General features: G+C 41.5%; 1 protein-coding gene across 4 annotated transcripts in view; it reads left to right on the top strand.

The window, feature by feature from the left end:
• LOC146425727 (protein patched homolog 1-like) overlaps positions 1–23,503 on the top strand; it is a 228,888-nt gene that overhangs the window by 149,103 nt on the left and 56,282 nt on the right. For all 4 annotated transcript variants that reach the window (XM_085041568.1, XM_085041567.1, XM_085041565.1 and 1 more), the window contains 3 exons: positions 3,341–3,459; positions 5,361–5,754; positions 6,226–6,541. In XM_085041568.1, coding sequence (XP_084897694.1) covers positions 3,341–3,459; positions 5,361–5,754; positions 6,226–6,541 — 829 coding nt within the window. The remainder of the gene's footprint in view (positions 1–3,340; positions 3,460–5,360; positions 5,755–6,225; positions 6,542–23,503) is intronic.

The raw sequence follows: 23,503 nt of genomic DNA, 5'->3' as shown, positions 1-23,503 counted from the left end.
AGATTAAAGTAATGATTAAATGCTACTTAGGCTTTAAATGATAAACGTTATTTGAGGACATGTTTTAATAGTGAACATGGTAGTGCTGCTAGGTTGATTATTGGACTTGATCATCTTAAAGGTCTTTTACAAACTTAACAATTATGTAATTCTATGATTTTAGTAGTTATGTCTTCAGCCAATCAGCAGGACCAAAATCTTACTTTAAGCAGGCTGGAGACAACAAAAGTGAAACCACTAAAAACCGCTTTTGTGTAATACATATATATTTATATCTATACAAATGTATATAATATATTTATGGTTGAAATAACTGTAAAATATTTACATACATAACTGATTGTGTCATTCTCAGAAAAGTAAAAGCAAGAATTAGTCTTTTGATTTTACTTTACAGCTTCAAAACCCTAAAAATCATTCAGTAGGTTTCTATGATTTTGTATTGGGTTTGCCTGGCAAGGTTTTGGTAGCAGGGAGGCTACACGGGTGGCTTCTTTGAGAAGCTGCTGGAAGCTTCTGCTGTGTCTGACAGAGTCAATGACACTTGGCTCCAGTTCAGAACTGCCACTGCCCAAGTCTGGGCCAGCCAATGATGGTGGTAACATCTCTGTGATAAATATATTTAAAAAGGGGAAAAGTTATTGCACAGGAGCAACTGCAGCCAGAGAATAGACAAGTGAGAATATATGTGAGAGAAACAGTTCTGCAGATACCAAGGTCAGTGGAGGAGAAGAAGGAGGTGCTCCAGGCACCAGAGCTGAGATTCCCCTGCAGCCTTTGGTGAAGACCATGGTGAGGCAGCTGTGCCCCTGCAGCCCATGAAGGTTAACAGAGATCCACCTGCAGCCTGTGGAGGACTCCACACTGGAGCAGGTGGATGCCTGAAGGAGGCTGTGACCCTGTGGGAAGCCCACGCTGGAGCAGGCTCCTGGCAGGACCTGTGGACCCACAGAGAGAGGAGCCCACGCTGGAGCAGATTCGCTGGCAGGACTTGTGACCCTGTGGAAGGGACCCACGCTGGAGCTGTATGTGAAGAACTGTAGCCCATGGGAAGGACTCACATTGGAGAAGTTCATGGTAAACTGTCTCACATGGGAGAGACCTCATGCTGGAGCAGGAGAAGAGTGTGAGGAGTCCTCCCCCTGAGGAGGAAGGAGTGGTAGAGACAAGGTGTGATGAACTAACCACAACCCCCATTCCCTGTCCCACTGTGCCACTGAGGCCAGAGGAGGTAGAGAATTTGGGAATAAAGTTAAGCCTGAGAAGAAGGGAGGGATGGGGGGAAGGTGTTTAAAGATTTGGTTTTATTTCTCATTATCATACTCTGATTTGATCAGTGATAAATTAATTTCCCCAAGTCAAGTCTGTTTTGCCTGTTGTAATCAGTGAGTCATCTCTCTCTGTCCTTACCTCAACGCAGGAGCCTTTTGTTATATTTTCTCTCCCCTGTCCTGTTGAGGAGGGGAGTGATAGAGCAGCTTTGGTGGGTGCCTGGCATCCAGCCAGGGTCAACCCCAACCCACCACAGATTTTCACAAATAAGAGACAGAAAAATACAAAATAGCATTTTTAGGGTCACATAAGTTGAGCATTTTTAAAACATGAACTTTGGATGTGTCATCTTTTGAGTTGCCAATTTTAAGGGCTGATTTTCAACATCAAAAGCAGCCATTGATCTGTGTGGGGAAAAAGGAGGGCTCATTTACATCAGGTCAGGCACTTCATTTGTGTAATCAAATTTTAGTCCTTTTTTTGAGTGTTTGAACCCAAGCATTGTTTACTTCAGGAGTTTGCAGGTGGAGGCACTTGATAATTTATATGCTTTCTTCAGCTTGAAACTGGGCTAATATAGAGATGCCTACTGATCATATAATGAGCAAAATATAAGGGTTTCTTTTTCTTTTCCTTCTCTTGATGGCTCTACTATTTTTTTTCTTTTTTTGGGAAGGAGAAAAACAACCCTCAATGACTTGTCCTTATCTCTACTGTTCTACTGCTATCTTCCAAACATAGGTTTGGAAGGCTCAAGGTTTCCCCTTGTAAGGCTAGTGATCTTAACTATGTTTTATTGCAAATAAATACCATTAACAATAGTGATAGATACTGAAACACATATGTTTATAGAGATTCTCTGGGAATCTCTGTGTAGGAAAGGGTTATGGTTTGAAGGAGAAGTTGTTTTTCTTTAAATAATGATCACTTTGCAAATTGACTATTCTTGTTTCAATAACTCATTTTGGTAGACTGCCTCATTAATCAAGTTAAATACAAGCAGGACAGTTCAACAGATAATCACTATTTTTTTTTTGCTAGACTTTAGGTACATCAAATGCATTGTGTTTTACTAAATAGAGCAGTTTACTTAAAATTTAATTAAACCTTTATTTTATTACTGGTTTAATAATGTGCTTTAATGTTATTGTGGTACTTAAATTACTTCAGATCCCTTCAATGTGTGAACATCAGTCCTAGTTCCAGATTTGCTTTTGCTTCCATCTTTTTGTACTGTGAGACTCTAAATAGGGTAGAATCTCATATAAAAGTGTAATTTATTGCTGACTCTGTTTTTTCCACTTTAAAAATGTTGGTGCCACCACATGTCTAGATATAGTGATATTAAAATCATAGGAAAATTATTAAAATAAAATTAATGAACTACAGTAGGCTTACCATAATTAAATTGGAATGTAAAATATACCTCGCAGTTTCCTCAGGGAGAAGCTTTGTATTGGTTTGAAAACAAACCAATGGGAGATCATAAGTCAAGATTAAAATTAATAGGAAAAATTAAAAATAAGTGAAATAATACAAGGAAAAGCACCGACAAAGTCAGATACAACCTGACACCCTGTTAGGGTGGTGGTAACAGTCCAAATGAAGTAGTTCAGTTCAAGCAGTGATCCTGTGAAGGTCTGGTCTCCAGCTGAAGGTCAAGTGGTAGCTCTTGTCCTCTGGGAACCCAGTAGACAGGCCTCGCTTAGGCAATTCCAAGGCCAGGTTATATCCAGGTGGGAATGCTTGGCTCCTCCCTCCTGGGCAGAGCATATCACAATAGGATGAGATAAGTCCATGAGTCATGTGTTGGGTCCTTGATGGCCCATTGTCTGTTATCAGGGGTGAGTCATTAGCAGGTGATAACAGCTAACGGCCCACAGCTGGTGGTAATAGAATACTTAAATACATCTATATTGCAACCTAGGACAAGCATGAAAGTGTCTGATAAGTAAACATGAAAAATGTGTGGATGGGTAAAAATTGAAAGGCATTTTTATGCTTTATAAAACCATTGCCCTGAATGAAGCTTAGTAATTACTTTATTTCTCTTGTGATTGATCTCTAGACAGCAGTTGTGGTGATATTCAACTTTGCTATGGTTTTGCTGATTTTTCCTGCAATCCTGAGCATGGACCTTTATCGTCGGGAAGACAGGAGACTTGATATATTCTGCTGTTTTACAAGGTGAGAATGTATGATAGAATTACAGTATATGAGGTGCATCCTTTTTGTGTTTACCAATCAGTGTTACTATCCCTTGTCAGGAGTGGGAGTTCTTCATTGCAGCAGGAGAGCAGCAGGGTCAGTATGTTGCTGCCATGGTTTTATTCCTGAATTACATTGTTACACACACACACACACACACGCTTTTTCCTTTATTCATACCTGCATCCCTTTTAGCCATTGGAGGACAACTTTCTGGAAGTATGTAAAAGAGCCATGCTTTAATAATATCTGTATTTTTTTTATTTTATGGGGTACTGCTAGTATTGGAAAACCTTGGAAGATTTAATTCCAGTCTCTTATGGAAGACTGTAAATAACTTGGGGTACTGAGAAGCCTTACCTAATCACTCTGCGCTAATTTTTTTGCTTTTTGTGCCTTGAAACTTAAATACATTAAAAATAATGTAGAAACTATAAAATTACTTTTCTTTAGCCTACTTCTTCATAGGACTATGAAGAATTCAGAATGATCAGTACCATTGCAAGATAATGATTGATAATCTTTCTGTAATGGCTTTAATAGTAATTTAGAATGGTAGTATGCACACTCTTACCTAATGTACATCTAGCTCTGAGGTCATGGGTGGGCTAGGAGGAAGCTACTGTCATCAGTGGAACCACCACTTAGAGATAAAGCATATTTTCTGCATTAGTTTTTACTTTTGCCTGCAATGAAGAGAATAACCTGCATTTCTATACATGCACTCTCACATGCATGTCATAATCAGGATGTAGAGAAACCCCTTTGTGTCCTCTTAGCCTTTCACACCCACGTAGGAACAGACACAATCTGACCTTTTTAACTTTGATGTCAGAAAGTGCTTTCCTAAATTTGCTTTTGAGGTAGTCATTAGAACTGGGAGTTTATCAGAAGCCAGGACTCCTTTCTGTTTCTGATTCAGCCACAGTTTCACTGGATGGTCTAATGTGCTTGAATTTTGGAGCCCAAATTCTCAGAAGTACAAGGCTGTTGGGCCTTCCATTTATTCCTACATCTTAAGTTGTACCAAATGAGAATGAAAATTTGAGCCCATGTACATATGAAGAAATTTGGCTAATAATAGCTTGTTTGTTTAGGTAGGCAACATTTTCTTTCTTTTTGTAGGATTTTTCCACTTGGTGAAAAATCTCTGATACTGTTTTCTATCAGCAATTTGCTTTTATTTACAGAAGGAGGCTTGCTTATGACAATTTTTTTTATAAACTAGGTATTGACTACAATAAATGCTTTAAAAAATGCTTCTGTAATTTTGTCTCTTCATGTCTCCTGTCCTTTCTGGGAATTAATCCTCATATATGTTTGCATCAATTTTAAAATACACAGTCAGTGTATGGCAGGTGGTTTCAACCTGCCTCACAAAAGTCTGAGATCTTATTCAGAAGGTCCAAATATTATTTTAGAGTTACTTTAATAGTTCTCAACAGAAGAACTCAGCATGTCATGCATTTACATTTTGATCTTCTAAATAGTTTCATTCTCAGCATGGTCATGTAGATGTTATTCACACATATATCATGCTTTCAGACTGTGTGCAACTACCTGGTTATTGACCTGATTAGTATGTTCAGTTAATAGAGTGATGTAAGTAGATGCCAGTATCTTCAGACAGATTCTGGTTTCTTCTTTCTTGGGCACAAGAAACATGCAGAAACAGGCTTAGAGGCCCACACTTTAAACCATGTCTAGGAAATATTTTCTAAAAGTGCAGAAGGAAATCCTCATAAAAACATTATGCTTAATTAACCTAAACAATTTAACAGTAGTAGAAGCGGTCTTTGATGGAAGCAGATTATCCTATCTAGCCTGATTCAAATAAATACCTATCAAAATGCAAACAATGTTTTTCTCTTCTCTTGCAGTCCGTGTGCCTCTAGAGTGATGCAGATTGAGCCTCAAGCATATGTGGAAAATAGTGATAATACTTACTACAGTACACCCCCATACAGCAGTCACAATTTTCTACATGAAAGTCAGATTACAATGCAGTCTACAGTGCAATTACACACAGAATATGATCCTCATGCACAGGTGTACTACACCAGAGCAGAGCCTTGCTCATCAATATCTGTGCAGCCAGTGACACAAGATAATATCAGCTGCCAGAGCCCAGAAAGTACAAACTCAACAAGAGATTTGCTTTCCCAGATCTCAGACTCCAGTATGCATTGCCTTGAGCCACCCTGTACGAAATGGACACTCTCATCTTTTTCAGAAAAGCATTATGCTCCATTCCTGCTAAAACCAAAAGCTAAGGTAATCAGAAAACTATTTACCTGTTTTTCAAAAATAGAGTTCTGCCTTGCCCAGTAGAAAAATTATCCTGACAATAGCATTACATATCAGTAATTAATGGAATTCTTTTGGAATTACAATTCTTAATATTTTTAACACTTAATTTCACACTTTAAAAGTTTTATCATGGTAGTGCTATAATGACATACTTTTCAAATGTAAGTTATTAATAAGGGTTTGGGTGACACTTGGTAACCTAAGCTCATGAACAGTGAAACTGAATCTACTTTTTAACTTCATCACCATATAAATTTCCTGTTCACTAAAACAAAAATTAGTTTGGCCTTGTAGTGTGTGTATGTGTGCATAAATATATAAAAGCCTAAAAGTATAGTAATGGGCAATTATTTTGAACCTGGTTCTGTGTGCTATTATGAGTTATTAATTTCTTTAGGAACATGAAACCAAAGGCATTTCCATTTTCTGTTGCAGATTGTGGTTATTTTTCTTTTCCTGGGTTTGCTTGGGCTCAGCCTATATGGAACTACCCGGGCTAGAGATGGACTGAATCTCACAGACATTGTACCACGAGAAACCCAGGAATATGATTTTATTGCAGCACAGTTCAAGTATTTCTCATTTTACAACATTTATATAGTGACACAGAAAGCAGACTATCCCAGTCCCTATGTCCAGCACTTACTTTATGAACTTCACAAAAGTTTCAGTAATGTGACATACATTTTGTTGGAAGAGGATAAGCAGCTTCCCAAAATGTGGTTGCACTACTTTCGAGAATGGCTGCAAGGTAAGAGAGAGAATTGCATGAACTTTTCTTTTTAATTCTACAGTAGCAAGCAATTATTCACTGTAGTAATGACCTTCTCTTCCAATACAGTCACATGCTTTAAAGTATGCCGAGGTTCTGATCTGAACTCAGAAATTGATTCACTGTTTCTCCAACAGTTCACCTAAATTCTTTGTGGCTAAGCTTACTCCCCAATAAAACAGTTTCTGAGCTTTAAAAGATTATATCCATGAAAGGTCATCTCACGTCATTAATTTCTAAATGGCTAATGAGGAGTTCTGCTTTATAATTAATGGCCAAATATGGTCCAGTTTCTGGGGAAGATAAATGTTTGCTGAGTGTTTTGAGAACAGTAAATGAAAAGTCCTGGTCTAGCAATGTATTTTGGCACAGGCTTAACTTTCAGCACGAGTGATCCTGTTAGCTTCAGCTGGGACTGCTGACATGAAGAAAGTTCAGTGGGGTTTAGGCATTTTATTGGATTTGGAGATTACTAAACATTCTAGACTTCCAATCAAGTATCCTCACTTTTTCTATGGTGCTACTTTTTCTGTGCTGAACTGTAACTGAGAGGGGGTATTATAGGTAGTATGATGATAATTGTATTAAAGTGGGCTTATTAAAGGCATGATATTATAAGTATTTGTGTTAAGGCAAATAATTCATTTGTATTTAAAATATATAGTAATGTTACATCTCAGAAAATGTAACAGTTCTCTCTTGTGAACAAACACATCCTGCACAGAAATACTTCTGTCCCACCTCTGTGTTGGAAGAATCTTCAGGAAGCTTTTGCAAACAGAAAAATAAAGTGTGCTGACCTACTGAGACTGTAAATTTGGAGCTTAACTGTTTACAGATGCCCAATGCAGCCAACGATTCTTAGAAAACATGCACATAACTGCTAGCATTTTGAGTGCCTTTAGCGTAATGCACCTCTTTTATCAGAGGCTCACTTGTATTTTGCTTCCTAGTATCAAATCATATTAACATTTTATATTATCTGAAAATGCAACAGAAGATAGTTAACATTAATAATTTGTTTAAACTGGAAATGTTAACATTATTTTTGTGACTGAATGTAAATATGGTAGCTTAACTTCCCTGATGGCTCTTAATTAGGCTTGTTTTTGCAAAGGGCAGCCTTGCCCACTGTTCACATGAGTTAGTAGGAATTCCTTCCTCACCCCCATTCCAGCATCAAACATATTTTTGGAGGATTTTATATTCTTCCATACAACATTTAAACAATTGCCTTAGTTTGTATAATTTCTTTGCAGAAAGAGGTCCACAAATTACTTTTATCTTTCTGCCCGCGTTAGCATGGAAAACACATAATCACAGAATGATTACATGCAGGTGCTTTTTTTATTGAGCTCAGGAAGCCAGGGGTAAGATGTACCCAAAGCTGACTTCAACATTGGTTTGAAGCGAATACATTTTATACTCTTCCCTTACATAACAGTTGTATAATCATATGTTAATCATCAACTTAACATTGTTCCATTGTTTTCCCCCAAGCATGACTTTAAGCCCCCTCTTCCCACAATATTTCTGATTTATTTCACAGGTGCGACTCCGTATAATTTAGCTAAAACAATTCCTGATATTTTCTAAACAATCTTCGTGTTCATGTCACCATGAACTTGTACATGCAGGTCCCCAGGTGCAATTTCACATGATTTGCAATAACTACAATACCTACCCCCATTCCCCCGGCCTACTTTTAGCTATCCTGATTTTAGAAACATTTTAACCCTATGTTAACACCCGGACACATTTCATTAATTGCATCTATCTTTAAAACAGATTGAAGGCCTTTTAAAATCATTTGGGTGAACAATTTAAAATATAGTTGCTCTGCTATTAATTTCCAAGTGTTACATGGAATTTTTATTAGTGAAATTTTGAAATCCTTCAGAAAGTAATCACAACTGATAGTGGTTTCTTGGTATTCTTACTGAAGACTTTCAATTTTATCAGTGTACAAGGCCAGTAATAAAATGACGCAAAGTGTAAAGTGGTTAAGCCAGCTGAGAAATAAAGATATAAAAAGACAGCTGGATTTGAGTGATGATCAAACTTCAAAGAACTGTAGCATACATTGGAGGGGAAAAAAAATAAGTGAGAGCTAAGTTTCCACACACTGTAGTAACGTAAAATCTAACTTGCAACCACAGATTGTTAATGTTGCATGCAAATTAATATATTTGGTATTGCATCTGCTTAGCTCTCTGTCAGGAGTTTGATATTAGTCTGAAAGTTCTGCCTCCTTATAATGTCTAGCATAGCAACTTGTCTGTTCCTCTAAAATTGTCCTTTGAAGGTATCTCCTTTTTTCCTACATTCTTCAAGTCTCCTCACAACTCTCAGTGATCTTTTACATTATTACAATGACAGCACAAATGCTTTCATATAACCACTTTCTAAGAGGCTAAAATTGAGTTAGAGATGTATTCAGGAAGGATGGATTTGTATTTATGCACTGCACAGAATCTCAGAATGGTTGAGATTGGAAATGACCTCTGGAAGTCATCTGGTCCAACCCCCGTGCTCAACCTCAAGCCAGTTTCCCAGGACTATGCTCAAATGGATTTTGAATATCTCCAAGGAGGGAGACTCTACAACCTCCCTGGGCAACTTGTTCCAGTGATCAGTCACCCTCACATTGAGAAAGGGTTTTCTTAGGTTCAGATGGCACTCCCGCATTTCAGTTTGTACTCCTGGTCCTGTCCCTGGGAACCACTGAAAAGACCCTGTGTTTTTTGCATTGCCACTTGAGGTATTTATATACATTGATAATATTCCCCCCTGAGCCTTCTCTTCTCCAGGCTAAACACTCCCATCTTTCTCAGCCTTTCCTCATATGTGAGGTGCTCCAGTCCCTTAAACACCTTTGTGGTCCTCTGCTGGATTCTTGCCAAGTAGCTCCATGTCTTTCTTGTACTGGGGAGCCCCGAACTGTACAAGACATTCCAGGTGTGGCCTCACCAGAGCTGAGTAGAGGGGAAAGATCACCTCCTTCAACTTGCTGACAATACTTTGTCTAATACAGCCTAGGATATCATTAGCCATCATTGTTGCAAGGGCACACTGCTGGCTCATGTTCAACTTTGTGTGCAAGGACCTCCAGGGCCTTTTCTGCCAAGATGCTTTCCAGCAGGTCGGCCCCAAGCATGTACTAGTGCATGGGGTTGTTCCTTCACAGGGGCAGGACTTTGCACTTCTTGTCTAATTGCATGAGGTTCCTGTCAGCCCATATCTGCAGCCTATCCAGGTCCCTCTGGATGGCAGCACAATCCTCTGGTGTGTCAGCCAGTCTTCCCAGTTTTGTGTAATCTGCAGTTGCTGAGGGTACACTCTGCCACATCTTCTAGATCATTAATGAATATGTTGAACAGGACTGGACTCAATAATTATTCCGGGGGTACACTGCTAGCTACTGGCCTCCAACTAGACTTCATGCCACCGATCACCACTATCTGGGTCCAGCCATTCAGCCAGTTTCCAACCCACTTTACTGTCTACTCATCCAGCCTATTCTTCATCAGCTTCTCTATGATGATCCAACAGGAGACAGTGTCAAAAACCTTTCTCAAGTCAAGGTAGAAAATATCTCCCCTTGTCTACTAAGCTGGTAATTTCATTGTGGAAGGTTATCAGGTTTATCAAGCATCAGTTCCCCTTGGTCATGCTGACTGCTCCCAATTACCTTTTTGTCCTTCATATGCCTGGAATGGTTCTGTCTTTGTTTGAAAGACAGGTGTCTGCTAAGAAAGGTGGAAACCTCCCTTAGAATAGAGAATGTGACCCCCCTTCCCTCTGAATTATTTTAACTTTGGAATCAAGGGTTTTCAGGCAGAGATATGGGAAAAGGAATAACAGATCTGTACTAGTATCTATAATGAAGTAAACAAGCAACAAACAACAGTAGCAACAACAAACAAAACCCAGAAACCCGGTGGCAGCTTGCTCTGGGCTGCCAGACATCCTTCCCTTTGGTGCAGTCATGGTCACAGCCAGCAGGGGTGCTGTTGAGCTCCCAGACAGGCAGGGCAGGTGCAATGACTCCTGAGCAGCTGCAGGGGACACTGTGGCACTAGGTCAGCTCCTGGTCTCATGTGGATAATGGCGGGCGGGCTGGATGGCAGGAAAGCACACATCAGGAAGGTCAGAGCAGCGAGCTGGAGCGGCAGGACTGGGTCACCCGGGCTAGCCAGCAAAGGTGGCAGAAACTCCGCAGTTGTGGCAGAAGCCTCAGTGCGTTCTGACAGGCAGGGGCAGGGGCAGCAACAGCCGGGTGCCTCTGCAACAGCTGCGAGTGCAGCCGGGGAGGCGTGCACTCCAGGCGGGGAAAAGGGTTGGGATCCCCAGGCCCTTTCCCAAGCGAGAGCTCACCCAGCCAGGAACAGAAGGCAGTGCAGAGCTGGACTCTTTGCGATTGCAGCCTAAGGCAGGCAGCAGCTTCCCTCTGTCCCCTCCAGTGCCCAGCGAGCAAGTGAAGTCCCCAACAGCCAGAATGCCTCCTCCCCTTACCACACCAGCCACATCCTTTGTCTCTCACAAAAGAGTTAATGGTCCTTGAGTACCTGGTCGTTGTGGTTTCCTAGTAACAGAGATGGAGAAAATTCCATTCCCCTCCCCCACCCCCGCCCCAACCTTCAAGAGGTTCCCAGGATTAGCTGTTCTATCACCTTTCCAGGGAACAAGGTTAGACTGACTGGCTTGTAGTTCCCTGGGTTCTCCTTCTTGCCTTGAAGATAGGATTGACATTTGCTTTGGAAAGGAAAATTAATCCACAAACACCAGAGGTTTATGTCCAAAAAGGAGACAGAGGAGTCCTGTAACTTTATTCATGAATAAAGGGAGAGTTCATGGGCATTTCCCATGGGTTCTCTCTCCAATTGCTAGAGGACGCAGCCTCTTTTATCCTAATTCCTGGCCACAGTTCCCCTCTCTCTTTTTTCCCCATTGGCTGAGGTACATGAGTGTCGCTGTTGAGCAGCTAGCAGAGTAATGAAAGCACCAGTTCTCAGTGGCAAGAAGGAATGACCTTTATTGTTTTGATTTCATCACATATATAGAGTTCTCAAAAGTCACCCAGATTGGTCAGTCAGAAGCCTTCCCCCAGGCCTGATTGGCCAGGCCTGCACTGTCCAAGTTCTGGGACACTGTTCCAATAACATCCAAACTTTATCTTTATTTATAAAATACAAGAAGAATTCTCATGGGAAAAACCTGTGCTAGCCACACATGAGAGGTACAGGCTTCCCAGAACACCTAATTAATATACATCCTCCCCTAATACAGACACCCCCAATACACATTCCCCTTTTCTTCTTCTTCTTGTGTCTCTGTTTTTGTAGTTTATTAACACAGTCTTGGGTAAGTCAAATTAGGGAAATTCCTATGGAAATCCTTCCCATTGTTTCTTCTATCTCTCAGTATCAATGTTATCTTACCAGCAGACTCAGGTCTTATTTTTACCAGTCATTTGTTTGTAAAGACACTCCCTTATTCCTTTCAATCCCTCCTCTTTTTACTTTCTCAATAATTGCCTTTACAAATTTTAGTTATCATTGACTGGATTGTGTGTTCTTGGGTCTTTTTTGGTTTTGTGATTGCGGCGGCTACTTCTGAAGTCATGACCAGAAGTGCTTTAAATGCCACAGGAAAGTTCTTTCAGTGGGGAGAAGGGCTGTTTTGAGCTCACAGGAGATGAATTTGGGCTTCTGGAAGTCGACTCAGGCGAGGGGACGAGATGAGGTCTCTTCAGCTTTATTGGGGGTTACATAGGGGACAGGAGAGTTTGGAGAGACATCTGAAGAGCCCAGAACAAAGGCTCTACAACAGGTTATAAGGGTAGATAACGAGGCGGGTTTACAAGTTTTCAGAACAAATAGAAAAGTGAATACAAGTAATTTACAGTCTAAATTTACCAATGTCTAACACTGAGATATGCAGGCGTCGAGTGGTTGGGGAGAGATAACGGCTCATACTATCTGTAATACTTTTCTGGGAGGTTGCTGGGATAATCCATCTCTTCTTCACTTTCTTCTGGCACTTCTCCCATTTCATCCCAATCCTCCACATTCTCAAGGGCACTGAGTTCTATCTCAGCTGCTTGGGCCGTAACATGTGATCATTTGTAGTGACATGATTTTTTTGTCCTTTTGTAGCCATTTCTGGATCAGTAGGCATGGCTACTACTTGCATTCCTCTGATCACATGCTGAATTAGCTGCACTAAGCAAGGGATCATGCATGGTAAAAAGATCAGAGCTGCTATAGCACATAAGAGGAAAAAGAGCATTTGTTTAACCCATAGACCACCAGGTAACCATGAAAACATGTTCCATTCCCATCCTTTCCACGTTTGGACTGGTACATGAGCTAGCTTTCTTATTCCCTTTGTTATTTGTTTCACCACTTTTCCATTGTCATCTATTTGCAAACAACAGTTTGAGTAATTTAATTTTCCCCACACTCCCCCTTCTTCTGCTAATAGATAATTCAGTACCATCCGATGTTGAAATATAGCATTCCTCATCTGAATGGATTGGTCAGCAAGAAGATCAAGAGCTGTAGCTGTCTGGTTGATTATCATTTCAAAGACAGCCTGTAACCTAATGATTCAATTTAAATTATAAATGGGTTCTCTGGCACCTGATATTAATTCATTAGGATTCCAAGTGGCTGGTCCATAGTGTTTTATAATTCGCTCTGGTGACCATTCTTCTTTTCCCCACTTTTGGATGCTCCCTTTAGCTAGGGATGCATCTATTGACCGCTTAGCTCTAATTAGATCATCGTATACCTTGATTCCTAACTGATTTCCCTGAACTTGTGGTAGCAAAATAACAACGGTTTAATATACCCTACATAACATATTCCTGACCAGTTTGGAGGCAACCTGCAATAAGCATATTGGCCACAAATCCAATAATGCCCTTTCAAGGCCCAGGTTCCATTAGCAAAGGGGCCTTTCCAATTTTCATCATCAATTGGTGGGTCAAAATACAACTTTTTACCTGGGCCTAACGGTCCCCCAACAACAGTTGCCTTACCACATGAGTCACAATATTTGCATCTCCAAGCTCCTACATGACGTCTCCACTTACAGTTACATCCCAGATCTGTTTTGTTAGATCTGGACCAGAACCTACTAAAAAGGATTCTGGTTCCATTCTGGTGTTGTCACTTCCAGTGATAAAGTCCAGTCACAAACACTTTTCCCCATATATACGCTCCCTGTTCTGTTGAGACAATAAAAGCCCTTTTCAGAAGAATGAAGTCACCATGGACTTCCTTGTTCTTCCCAAAACCCCATTCCATTATGTACCTCACTTAGGGTGCTTACCCACCATTTAGGTTCGACTGGGCTGGCTACCAATGGCTAGTCTTCAGATCCTCCTGGCCTTCTGCAGTCCCAGCAGTTATAGAGGTTAAAGGTCTTTGCTACTTCTCCTAGGGTTAAAACAATGATTCTCCCGCTTCTGGCCCAAACCTAACAGACAATATAAAGGTAAGATTATTAAGAAAAACATTCTAATTGTGTAATCTAGTAACCTAATCTAATCTTCACGTTATCTTCCGCACCACTTGTGGCGAGTGTAGGCACAGAAACCACTTAACATAAAACAAAGACAGCAAGGATTTGCCCCCCCCAGTGAGTGGAGATCTGAAAGGAGGGATACCCACACAGATTATTTTAGCAGACAGTTTGTGGTAGGCACACAGGGCTTCTCCTGATGTCGATGCACTGGTCACTGCTCCGGTCCACTCCTGCAGAGAGTCAATCGTGGCTTCCCGTCCTTTTCCTCCAGTTGAGATGTCCAAATCTCTGGAGCTTTGGAGGCCTTGACCTGAGTGTGATAGATCCATCCGTGTTCTGCTGTCTTGATGGCTGTTTCTGTGGTCAGTAACATTTGGAAAAGTCCACGCCACTTCGCCACCAGTGGTGCTTCTTTCCACGCCTTAACTAGGACCCAATTTCCTGGTTGGATGTTGTGAACAGCAAAGTCCAAAGGCAGGGTCTGTGCCAGCTGAGTTTCCTGTCGAAGAGATTTCACAAGAGATGGTATCCGGGCTACATATTGTTTTAAATATACATCACTTATCTCTACCCCCCCACTAGGCTGAGAACTACAGGGGTAAGGAATTCCAAACATCAGTTCGAGGGAGATAACTGAATATCTTCCCTGGGCCTGGCCCTTATTCTTGCTAGAGCCAGTGGCAAAAGCCATACCCATGGCATCTTAGTTTCTATTACCAGCTTCAAAAGGTGCTTCCCCATTTTTCCATTCATGCTCCCTTACCCAAACTCTGGGGGTGCCAGGGGGTATGGAGATTCCACTGTACTCCCAAAGCAGCCATAACTCCCCAAAGGATTTTTCTTGTAAAATGAGTTCCCCTATTTGAGTCCACTGCTTCCACAGTCTCTCATTCAGGAATTACTTGTTCCAAAAGTACCCCAACACCCAATTTTGTAGTTGCTGAAGCCATTGCAAATGCTTCTGGCTCCCCTGTCAGCTTGAAACACCACCACCAGGAGATATCCAAACCCTGCCATTTGGGGCATTTCAGTAAAACCTACCCAGCATCTTTGGAAGGGATGCACAGTCTCCCTCCCCTGGCAATTTTCTTTGTAACCCTGTAATTGGTTTTAGCACAAATCAAACAACCCTCAATAGCTCGGTGTGCCAGATTAAAAAGACCCACAGCAGCATATAATTTGAGGAAGGCTTCTGCCAAACCCCGAGAGCCCCAATGACTTCCTCCATTGAGTTGTTTTAATATTTGTAAGGCTAGAGCTCTTGGTATCCACTGCTTGCCATTCCTTGTAAGTCAATTATCCTCTCTTTCCTGTGCTCCACTCTTTAATTATCTGAAGCTCCTCTGGTGGAAAAGACAGTTTCTCTGGCAGTGGTGGAGCTACTGGGAGCAAGGAGAGGATCTCAGAGGTTTCTGGCAGCAGTGCAGCTTTCTGAACCTCTTCATCATCTTATTGCTTCTTCTGAGCACCCTGCCTGGTGTCCCTTAACGTGCATTATTGCCCACACCTTTTGGTAAATTCACACCTCCAATAGGTGAGAAATTAGGATCTAATGAGCTAATGTTTTACCAGTGCAGATTAATAAACCTCTTTCTTCCAATAATTTCCCAAATGCATGTATCACCTGATTTGCCCCAAGTGAGCCTGGAGACACTTCAGAGACAAAGTCAGAGAAGTGGGTATTTGCTTTATTCGGTGCACTGGGTGTGGGGGATTCCTTCTTCCAAACACACACCTTGGTACCTCCAAAGACACAGTGTAAAATTCATGAATATTCATAACATTCCCTGGGATAGCAGTGTTCATACAAATCATTTCTCGGAAGTCTTTAATATCATTAGCATGTGCATCACACATGTTCCGTATGTCCCAGTGGTCTTTGGAGACCCCCAAAGACCCCTCGAGGATGACAGTCATCACAATGCACTTTTCACCTTTCTCTCTGTAGCATGTGTAGTCCTTCATGAGATGATTCAGTGGTTTCTGTGCTGTCTTCAAAAGGATTCTTGTCTCTCTTATCTTGAAAAGATTAAGGGAATCCTGTTTTTCTAGGTTTTAGAATTCACATATTCTGTCTCTCAATAGTTACCTTGAGTTACCTATCTGTCCTAGGTTGCAATATAGATGTAGTTTTCTATTACCACCAGCTGTGGGCCGTTAACTGCTATCACCTGCTAATGGCCCACCCCGGATGACAGGCAATGGGCCATCCGTTAGCTGTTACCAGCTGCTAATGACCCACCCTGCATGACAGGCAATGGGCCATCAGGGACCCACCGTGTGACTCATGGACTTATCTCATCCCATTGTGGGATGCTCTGCCCAGGAGGGAGGAACCAGGTGTTCCCACCTGGATATAAGCTGGCCTTCGAACTGCCTGAGCTAGCCCTGTCTACTGGGTTCCCAGAGGACGAGAGCTACCACTGGATCTTCAGCTGGAGACTAGACCTTCACAGGATCACCGCTTCAACTGGACTACTTCAGTTGGACTGCTACTACCACCCTAACAGGGTGTTAGGTTGTATCTGACTTTGTCAGTGCTTTTTCCTTGTATTATTTCACTTATTTTTAATTTCAATCTTGACTTGTGATCTCCCACTGGTTTGTTTTCAAACCAATACACTATCTGACCACTCTTTTCTCAATCCCCCCTTTTCTTTTTTTGTAATTTGTAATTCTTTACAGATCTTGTAGGCCATGAAAGTAAGTACCTTTCTCTATCTTATTTCTAAGTTTGTACTTTTACCATTGAGCATAAGCATTGCGATTTGAAGTACATAATATCATACAAAAATAATTACTAATACAGACAGTAAATAACTGCAATAATACGAATAACTATTACAAATATTTGTTTAAGCTTGGATCAACATAATTGCAACAGCTTGTATTTACAACTGTACATACTCTTCCTCTTCTGGCATACAGCAAATCTAATGCAAGTCCGTAATTGTGAGATGCTCTTAATCTCAATTTGCTGTGCTCTTGTGGCATCTGCATTGGCATTCATTATGGTCTCTATAGTGGCAGAAAGATTTACTATTGATTTCTCTAGTTCACTTACTTCGAGCTAGGGTATAAATTACCTGGCAAAGCTGTGAAATCTGGTGGGTCTATCTATTCGTGTAAAAGTTTGGAGTAAGCCTTGTAGTTGAGGAACAACACTAATATGGGGAAATATTGGTCTTATTGCAAGCGACCTTACCATCCGAAGGGTAAAACTTTATGGGCACTGTGTTCACATATCCAATACTAACTCTGCCCTGGGGGCACTGGCTGACTCTTGGGCTTTGGTCTTCGCTTAGTTTTATTCTTATTTTACATATTAGCCCCCTCATAGGTCCAGAATTTTGAGCAATTAATTTCAAAGGGACTTAGTTTTTTCTTAATATTTTGAAGAAAAAGAAGAAAGACAGAATATATAGAAATTCTAAGAGGAATGTTAATTCTTTTGGCTTTCTTGGGCTTTCCATCCCCCAGTGGGATTTGTTTTTTGGGTTTCTCTGGAGTCAGGGATGGGGAGAATGGAGCACTGCCTCTGCTGTGTTTATGACTGAGAGCACCACTGCAGGGCTGGGATGCTCTGGGGATGGGGTGAGGAGCAGTTCACTGTCTCACCAGGGCAAGGCCTGACCTGCCCCCTCCCCACACACACACCACACACAGGCATCCTGAAGTGTCTCAGAGACATTAATCTTTTCAGTTTTTGGCAGCCCACATCATGGCTCAAGACAGTGATCAGGATCACTGATAGCTTTTCTCACTTGTAAAATGGGGTACTTTTCCTCCCCACCTTGGTGGAATTTCTAGCAAATGGAGCAGAAAGGAAAGAGGAAAGCATAAATGGTAACTGACTAGGACTCTCGTACTGTTAGTTTTCTTTGCTTGTGATCTAATTAGGCTATCTTTCCCCCCTTCCCTTTTTTGTGGGAATTCTAGCAGACAGAGGAGAAAGAAAAGAGGAAAGTATACTGGAATTCATATGAATGGTAACCGCTATTTTAAATTTAAAAGCATCTTTTAAATTGCATAGCTCAAAGCTTGGCAGATCGGTCCATGATCTCTAGCGATTTCTCAATGGCAGTATCTTCCTTTTGTGGGGCTTAGCATTCTCAAATGCTGGACAAACAACTATGCATATAACAGCAACAGTTAGAAAAGTGACAATTGCTAATACTTAGTAGAATAGCCAGCCATCTTTTTGAAACCTTTTCATTTTAAAATAAAATTATTTTGTTATTGTTATATCTCAATTTGGCAAATTTAGATTTCAGTCCACAAGCTAATGTGGCTGTTGTTTCATGTGCGTGCGTTAAAAGGATATAGCTTTCTTTTTTTTTCTGGCTTACTTACCCCTTTGCATCTGAAGCCATACTTGCTGTCACAATTATTACAAGGTTCTGCTAGGATAGTTGACTGTGGATAACACTGTTCTGGAAATACAAAAAGCAAAACCATTTAATGTGTTTCATTTTGGTGTTGCAGCTTTTAACCGATTTACTGTATATTACATTGTCCTATGTGGTTCTTTTGTGTCCTCTTTGTCTGGAGTTTCACATTAGAGAGGAGTCTCTGGCCATAGATTTCACAGTTGTGAGGGTAGTCAGCAGTTCTTTCTGCTTCTGTGGCTTGAGTGGCTCCTTGTCTCACGTCTGGACACACTTAGCTTTTTATCTGATGAGGACACAGTTGAACATTCAAAGTTGTTAATGATATTCAAACAAACTTGCACAGTGATAACACATGTTAGAGTGGGGAGAAGGATGAATTCTTGCCTCCTTCAATCCCCCATTGGAAAATCTTATATTTTATGCTACCTAGTTTTATTTTGCAACACAGCCAGTTTTGTTTTCCTTCTCTGCAAGCACGCAGAGCTTGGTTTTGAGAGGAAGACATTGTTCACACTTTCCCTCAGCAATGTCAATTTGCATCTCCTCTAAGGCAATTTTTCTGGCTGCTTGAAGGCTAAAGAACTCAGAAGCACTTGAGCAAAACTCTGCTTATAAAAAAACCTAACCACTCAGAGTAACCCAGGCAGGAGACTTTACCTCTGAAATAGTTAATTACAAAATTTGGTATATCCTTTATACAAATCAAGTTTCTGAAGGTTCTTACACATGGAACTTTAGTTTTTTTAAAACTAAACTCCAAATCCCTGTGTACACCAAAGACTTTTGTATTCACCATGCACTTGTATTTTAAGCACAATAACATTTTGGTAGTTATTTTAAATAAAGAATAGCCAAATATACTATTACTATTGGTTTATTTTCATTATCTATTATATCATTTTCTTGAGGCTTCCCACACTTTTGGGTTTATTTCAGCATGACTTCTCAGACAAAGATACCACAGTGTTAGCTTTTGGAGTTCTTTACAATATTAATGTGCATTCTGACTTTAGCCATCAAATGTCTTTCTAGTAAATTACAATTACAATTAAGAACAAACAGAAATTAATGCATTTCAAACTTATTCTTCATATCTACCAATAGTGGCTGAATAACGTGCACACTTCATCTTTTCCACTCACCCCTTGAATACTTAAGGATTTTGTTGACAATTTCCTCTCTTAGGGATAAAATTCAAAGTGAATTAAGAGCTTTCACATCTCTTCTCTATCTAGGCCCACCTTAAAAGTTATCAAGGGCTCCTGTGTGGGGCGTCCCTGGTATAATGAGAGCCCCTGACATCCTTAACAATTCATTTCTATTAATCGCTGGACTTCCTTCTTTTGAGGATCTAGTTATTTCTACAGACATTCTTGCCTTCAGTGTCTCTCTGCCCTGCAGGTAGTACACTGATCTCTTCCTAGCTGCTGCTCTAATCGGCTTTCTTCTGTCGAGGAGGGAATGCCTTTGCCATGTCCTGGTGGCCGACCCTGTCTCCTCTGCCCCAGGGGCCTTGCAGTTTATTTTTTTAGGGCTGTAATACCTTTGGCATCATCTTTGCTTTTGCCTTTCCCTTATCCTTTCTTACATACATTTGCTGTATCTTTTTAACCAATTAATTCAGGGGCTTATTCTGCGCTTCTTCTAGCCCCTACCCCCACTACTGCCTGGGGGTGCTCATTCTCTTCACAAAATCATTCCGGGGACCCAAACAAAACTCTTCCTAATCCTTCCATGTACATTCCGCATTTTCTAGATATTCCTTCTGCAGTGTCCAAACGCAGCTCTCCCCCCTCCAGCGCTCCCAGCAGGCACGGCTAGCAGCACTGCAGGTGACCGGAGTGCCCTGCATCCTCATGGAGGCTGGGAGGCCACCGCCACCTCTGCCCCGGGGCGGGGGTGGCAGGGTCAGGGACTGCCCGGTGCTGAGCCTGCAGCTGTCCCACAGCTCCAGCCCGGCTCTGCACCACCCCACAGGCCCCCAGCCTGTGCTCCCAGCCCCGCGCCTCTGTGCTCACTCCTGCCGCTCTGAAAGCGGAGTGTTGAAGTATGGCTCGCAGAACAAGGCCATATAAATGGAATTTATATGCACAATCCAGTCTTTGTGACTGACCTTGTGTGACTAGCACAGGTCTTTCTCGTGGGAACATTTTGCTGTGTTTTATAAACAAAGATAAAGTTTGGATGGTTTTGCAAACAGGGTCTCAAGATTTGGGCAGTTCAGGCCTGGCCAATTAGGCCTAGGGGGAGGTTTTTGACTGACCAATCTGGGTGACCTGTGAAAAGTCTATATATATGGAAATCAAAATAATAAACGCTCTCTTTTCTTGCCTGAGAACCTGGGTTTCTACTTCTCTGCTAGCGGCTCAACAGCGACAACCTTGAAATGTCTTTCCCAGGAGATAACAAAAAGCAAGAGCCAAGAATGTGAACAACATAGAAGAATTAAAACAAGATAGGGAAATCACACGGGCAGGACTTTATCTGATGCTAGCAGAGCTTGATTAGAAACTTACAGCCAATTAGCAAGCTAGATTAGGCGCGTGAACGCAAGCTAATAACCAATCATGTATACCAGTGTGTCGCGTGAACAATGCTTTTGTCTATAATAATGCTTGTTTCCTAAGAATAAATGAAATGGCACCAATACCTGCATGAGTGTGCGTGCTATATTCAGGCAACTCCCAACAGCAGAGGATACAGGGGACTGCAGCTGGCCCTGGGTCAGCTGCCAAACTTGGAGAGCAAGATGGGGGAAGGTGCTGAAAAATATCTCAACCCTTTTTCTTTCTCCTCTCTTCCTGCTTCTTCCTTCTTTCTTTTACTCTATCTACTTGCATGCTTACTCTTTCTACTACAACATTCTACACAACCATATTCCAGCAGCTACATATACACAGGAGTCCCAAAGGGGTACCTATTAGACTCAACTAGTTATTTTTATCCCGTGGGCGTCTCTGCATGAATTTATATGCCGACAAAAATACAAATTAACACAGGCAAAATTTTGCACACACAGTACACACACACACATTCTTAAACAAATTTAAAAGCACTTGAGCAAATAGACAATATCACTTCCCTCACAATTAATACAAGTGCACAAAGTCAAAGCCTCACAACTATTTCCACACACAAAACACAGGATTTCAAAAGGAAAATCAAATGGAGCTACTTTAGAAAGGTGTTGGGGGTCTGGGTGTTCTCAATTCAGTAACTAAAACCTTTCCCCTCCAATAATACAATCTGCCCCCCTCCAGATACTCCAAACCAAGAGTTTATGTATGATTTATACTCATTGACTCTTTTTCAGTTGCTTCACTTTTCTCTGGCCATTTCTGTCGCCAGATAATGGAACCGCAGATAGAGCTCCACTGTTACCTTGTGTTGGAGACACGTCTCATTCATTCGCACTTACACAGTAACAAAATACAGACAGGCAGAACAAAAATAGCAGTACGATGGTGCAGTACAGTGGGGTCCAACCCTTGGGGGTCCGACCCCTTAAAGGTAACTTTCACTACAGTGGGGTCCAACCCCTTGCCCGGGACTAATTTCAGGAGACCCAGTCTCAACCCACCCTTGGGGACCAGTACCCCGGATCTGCAGGCATTTCTGTTTTTTTTAAAAGTAGCAAATACCTTAATTTAGTGCACATGGTCCTTGGTCTACTCCCGCCATGAGCCAAAGGACAGCTGAGCTCCCCCTGAAAATTCAGGGTCACGACTGGGAGGTCTGCTTACCCCTGGATCTGGCAGTCGAGCAGAGTTAGGGTCCCATCTGGGGTGCTAATTTGATTTGCCCCAAACGAGCCCAGAGACACTTCTGAGACAAAGTCAGAGAAGTGGGTATTTGCTTTATTCGGTGCACTGGGTGTGGGGATTCCCTCCTCCAAACACACACCTTGGTACCTCCAAAGACACAGTGTTACAGGTAAAATTCATGAATATTCATAACATTTCCCAGGATAGGAGTGTTCATACAAATTATTTCTCGGAAGTCTTTAATATCATTAGCATGTGCACCACGCATGTTCCGTGTGTCCCAGTGGTCTTTGGAGACCTCCAAAGACCCCTTGAGGATGACAGTCATCACAACGCACTTTTCACCTTTCTCTCTGAAGCATGCGTAGTCCTTTATGAGATGATTCAGCGGTTTCTGTACTGGCTTCAAACGGATTCTTGTCTCTCTTATCTTGATAAGATTAAGGGAATCCTGCATTTCTAGGTTTTAGAATTCACATATTCTGTCTCTCAATAGTTACCTTGAGTTACCTATCTGACCACTCCTTTCTCACACCCCATATGCATATATAGATTTAGTAAAAATATTCACTATCCTGCCCTGATATAGTTCGCAGGCTCTCACAAGCACCTACAGCTCTGCTGTTCGAGCTGACCATGTGAGAGGCAATGTCCCACTTCTTTTTATTCTCTTCCACTAATGATAGTGTATCTTTCAAATTGTTTATCTTTTACTACTCTTGAAGACTCACCACCAAATATATTCCCTCCCCCAGGCCAGGGAGTGCCCTGCAAATTTTCCCTAGCTCGGGTCTGGAGATTTATCACCTGAATGTAGAGCAGTCATGGGTTCCCCTCAGCCCCCAAATAGGAGGCTGAGTCAAACCCCCTCAGTTTTCAATTCTAAATCTTCCTGTTCCACCAAACAAGAGTCACCATATAATAACTGTGCTGGTCATCCACTTAGAAGCTCTTTCAGTTAACAAAGCTTCAACTTGGTGTGAAACTTATCTGATATCTTCCTATTGTCAGCCCTTGGGCCCCATTTACTATCAGAGCCATGGCTGCACAACTTTGCAAACAATGCAGCCAGACTCTGGCTACATTCTGAGACATTCTGAGACAATTAATAGCCCCTAGCCACTGGATCTGGCAACTTAGAAAAAATAGCAACAGGCCACTGCAAAAGTAGCTGCCAAATTCCCAAAGCATGGGAGAACAACACTTCCTCCAAAAGACTCTTGCAAAATCCAAAGCAGGTATTGGAACCTGCT

This window comes from Lichenostomus cassidix, chromosome W, assembly GCF_008360975.1.
Source record: "Lichenostomus cassidix isolate B80296 chromosome W, HeHo_3.0, whole genome shotgun sequence".
In the NCBI taxonomy this organism is placed as follows: domain Eukaryota; kingdom Metazoa; phylum Chordata; class Aves; order Passeriformes; family Meliphagidae; genus Lichenostomus; species Lichenostomus cassidix.
Note: the sequence above shows the minus strand (reverse complement) of the source record. Positions and strands in the feature narration are given on the sequence as shown.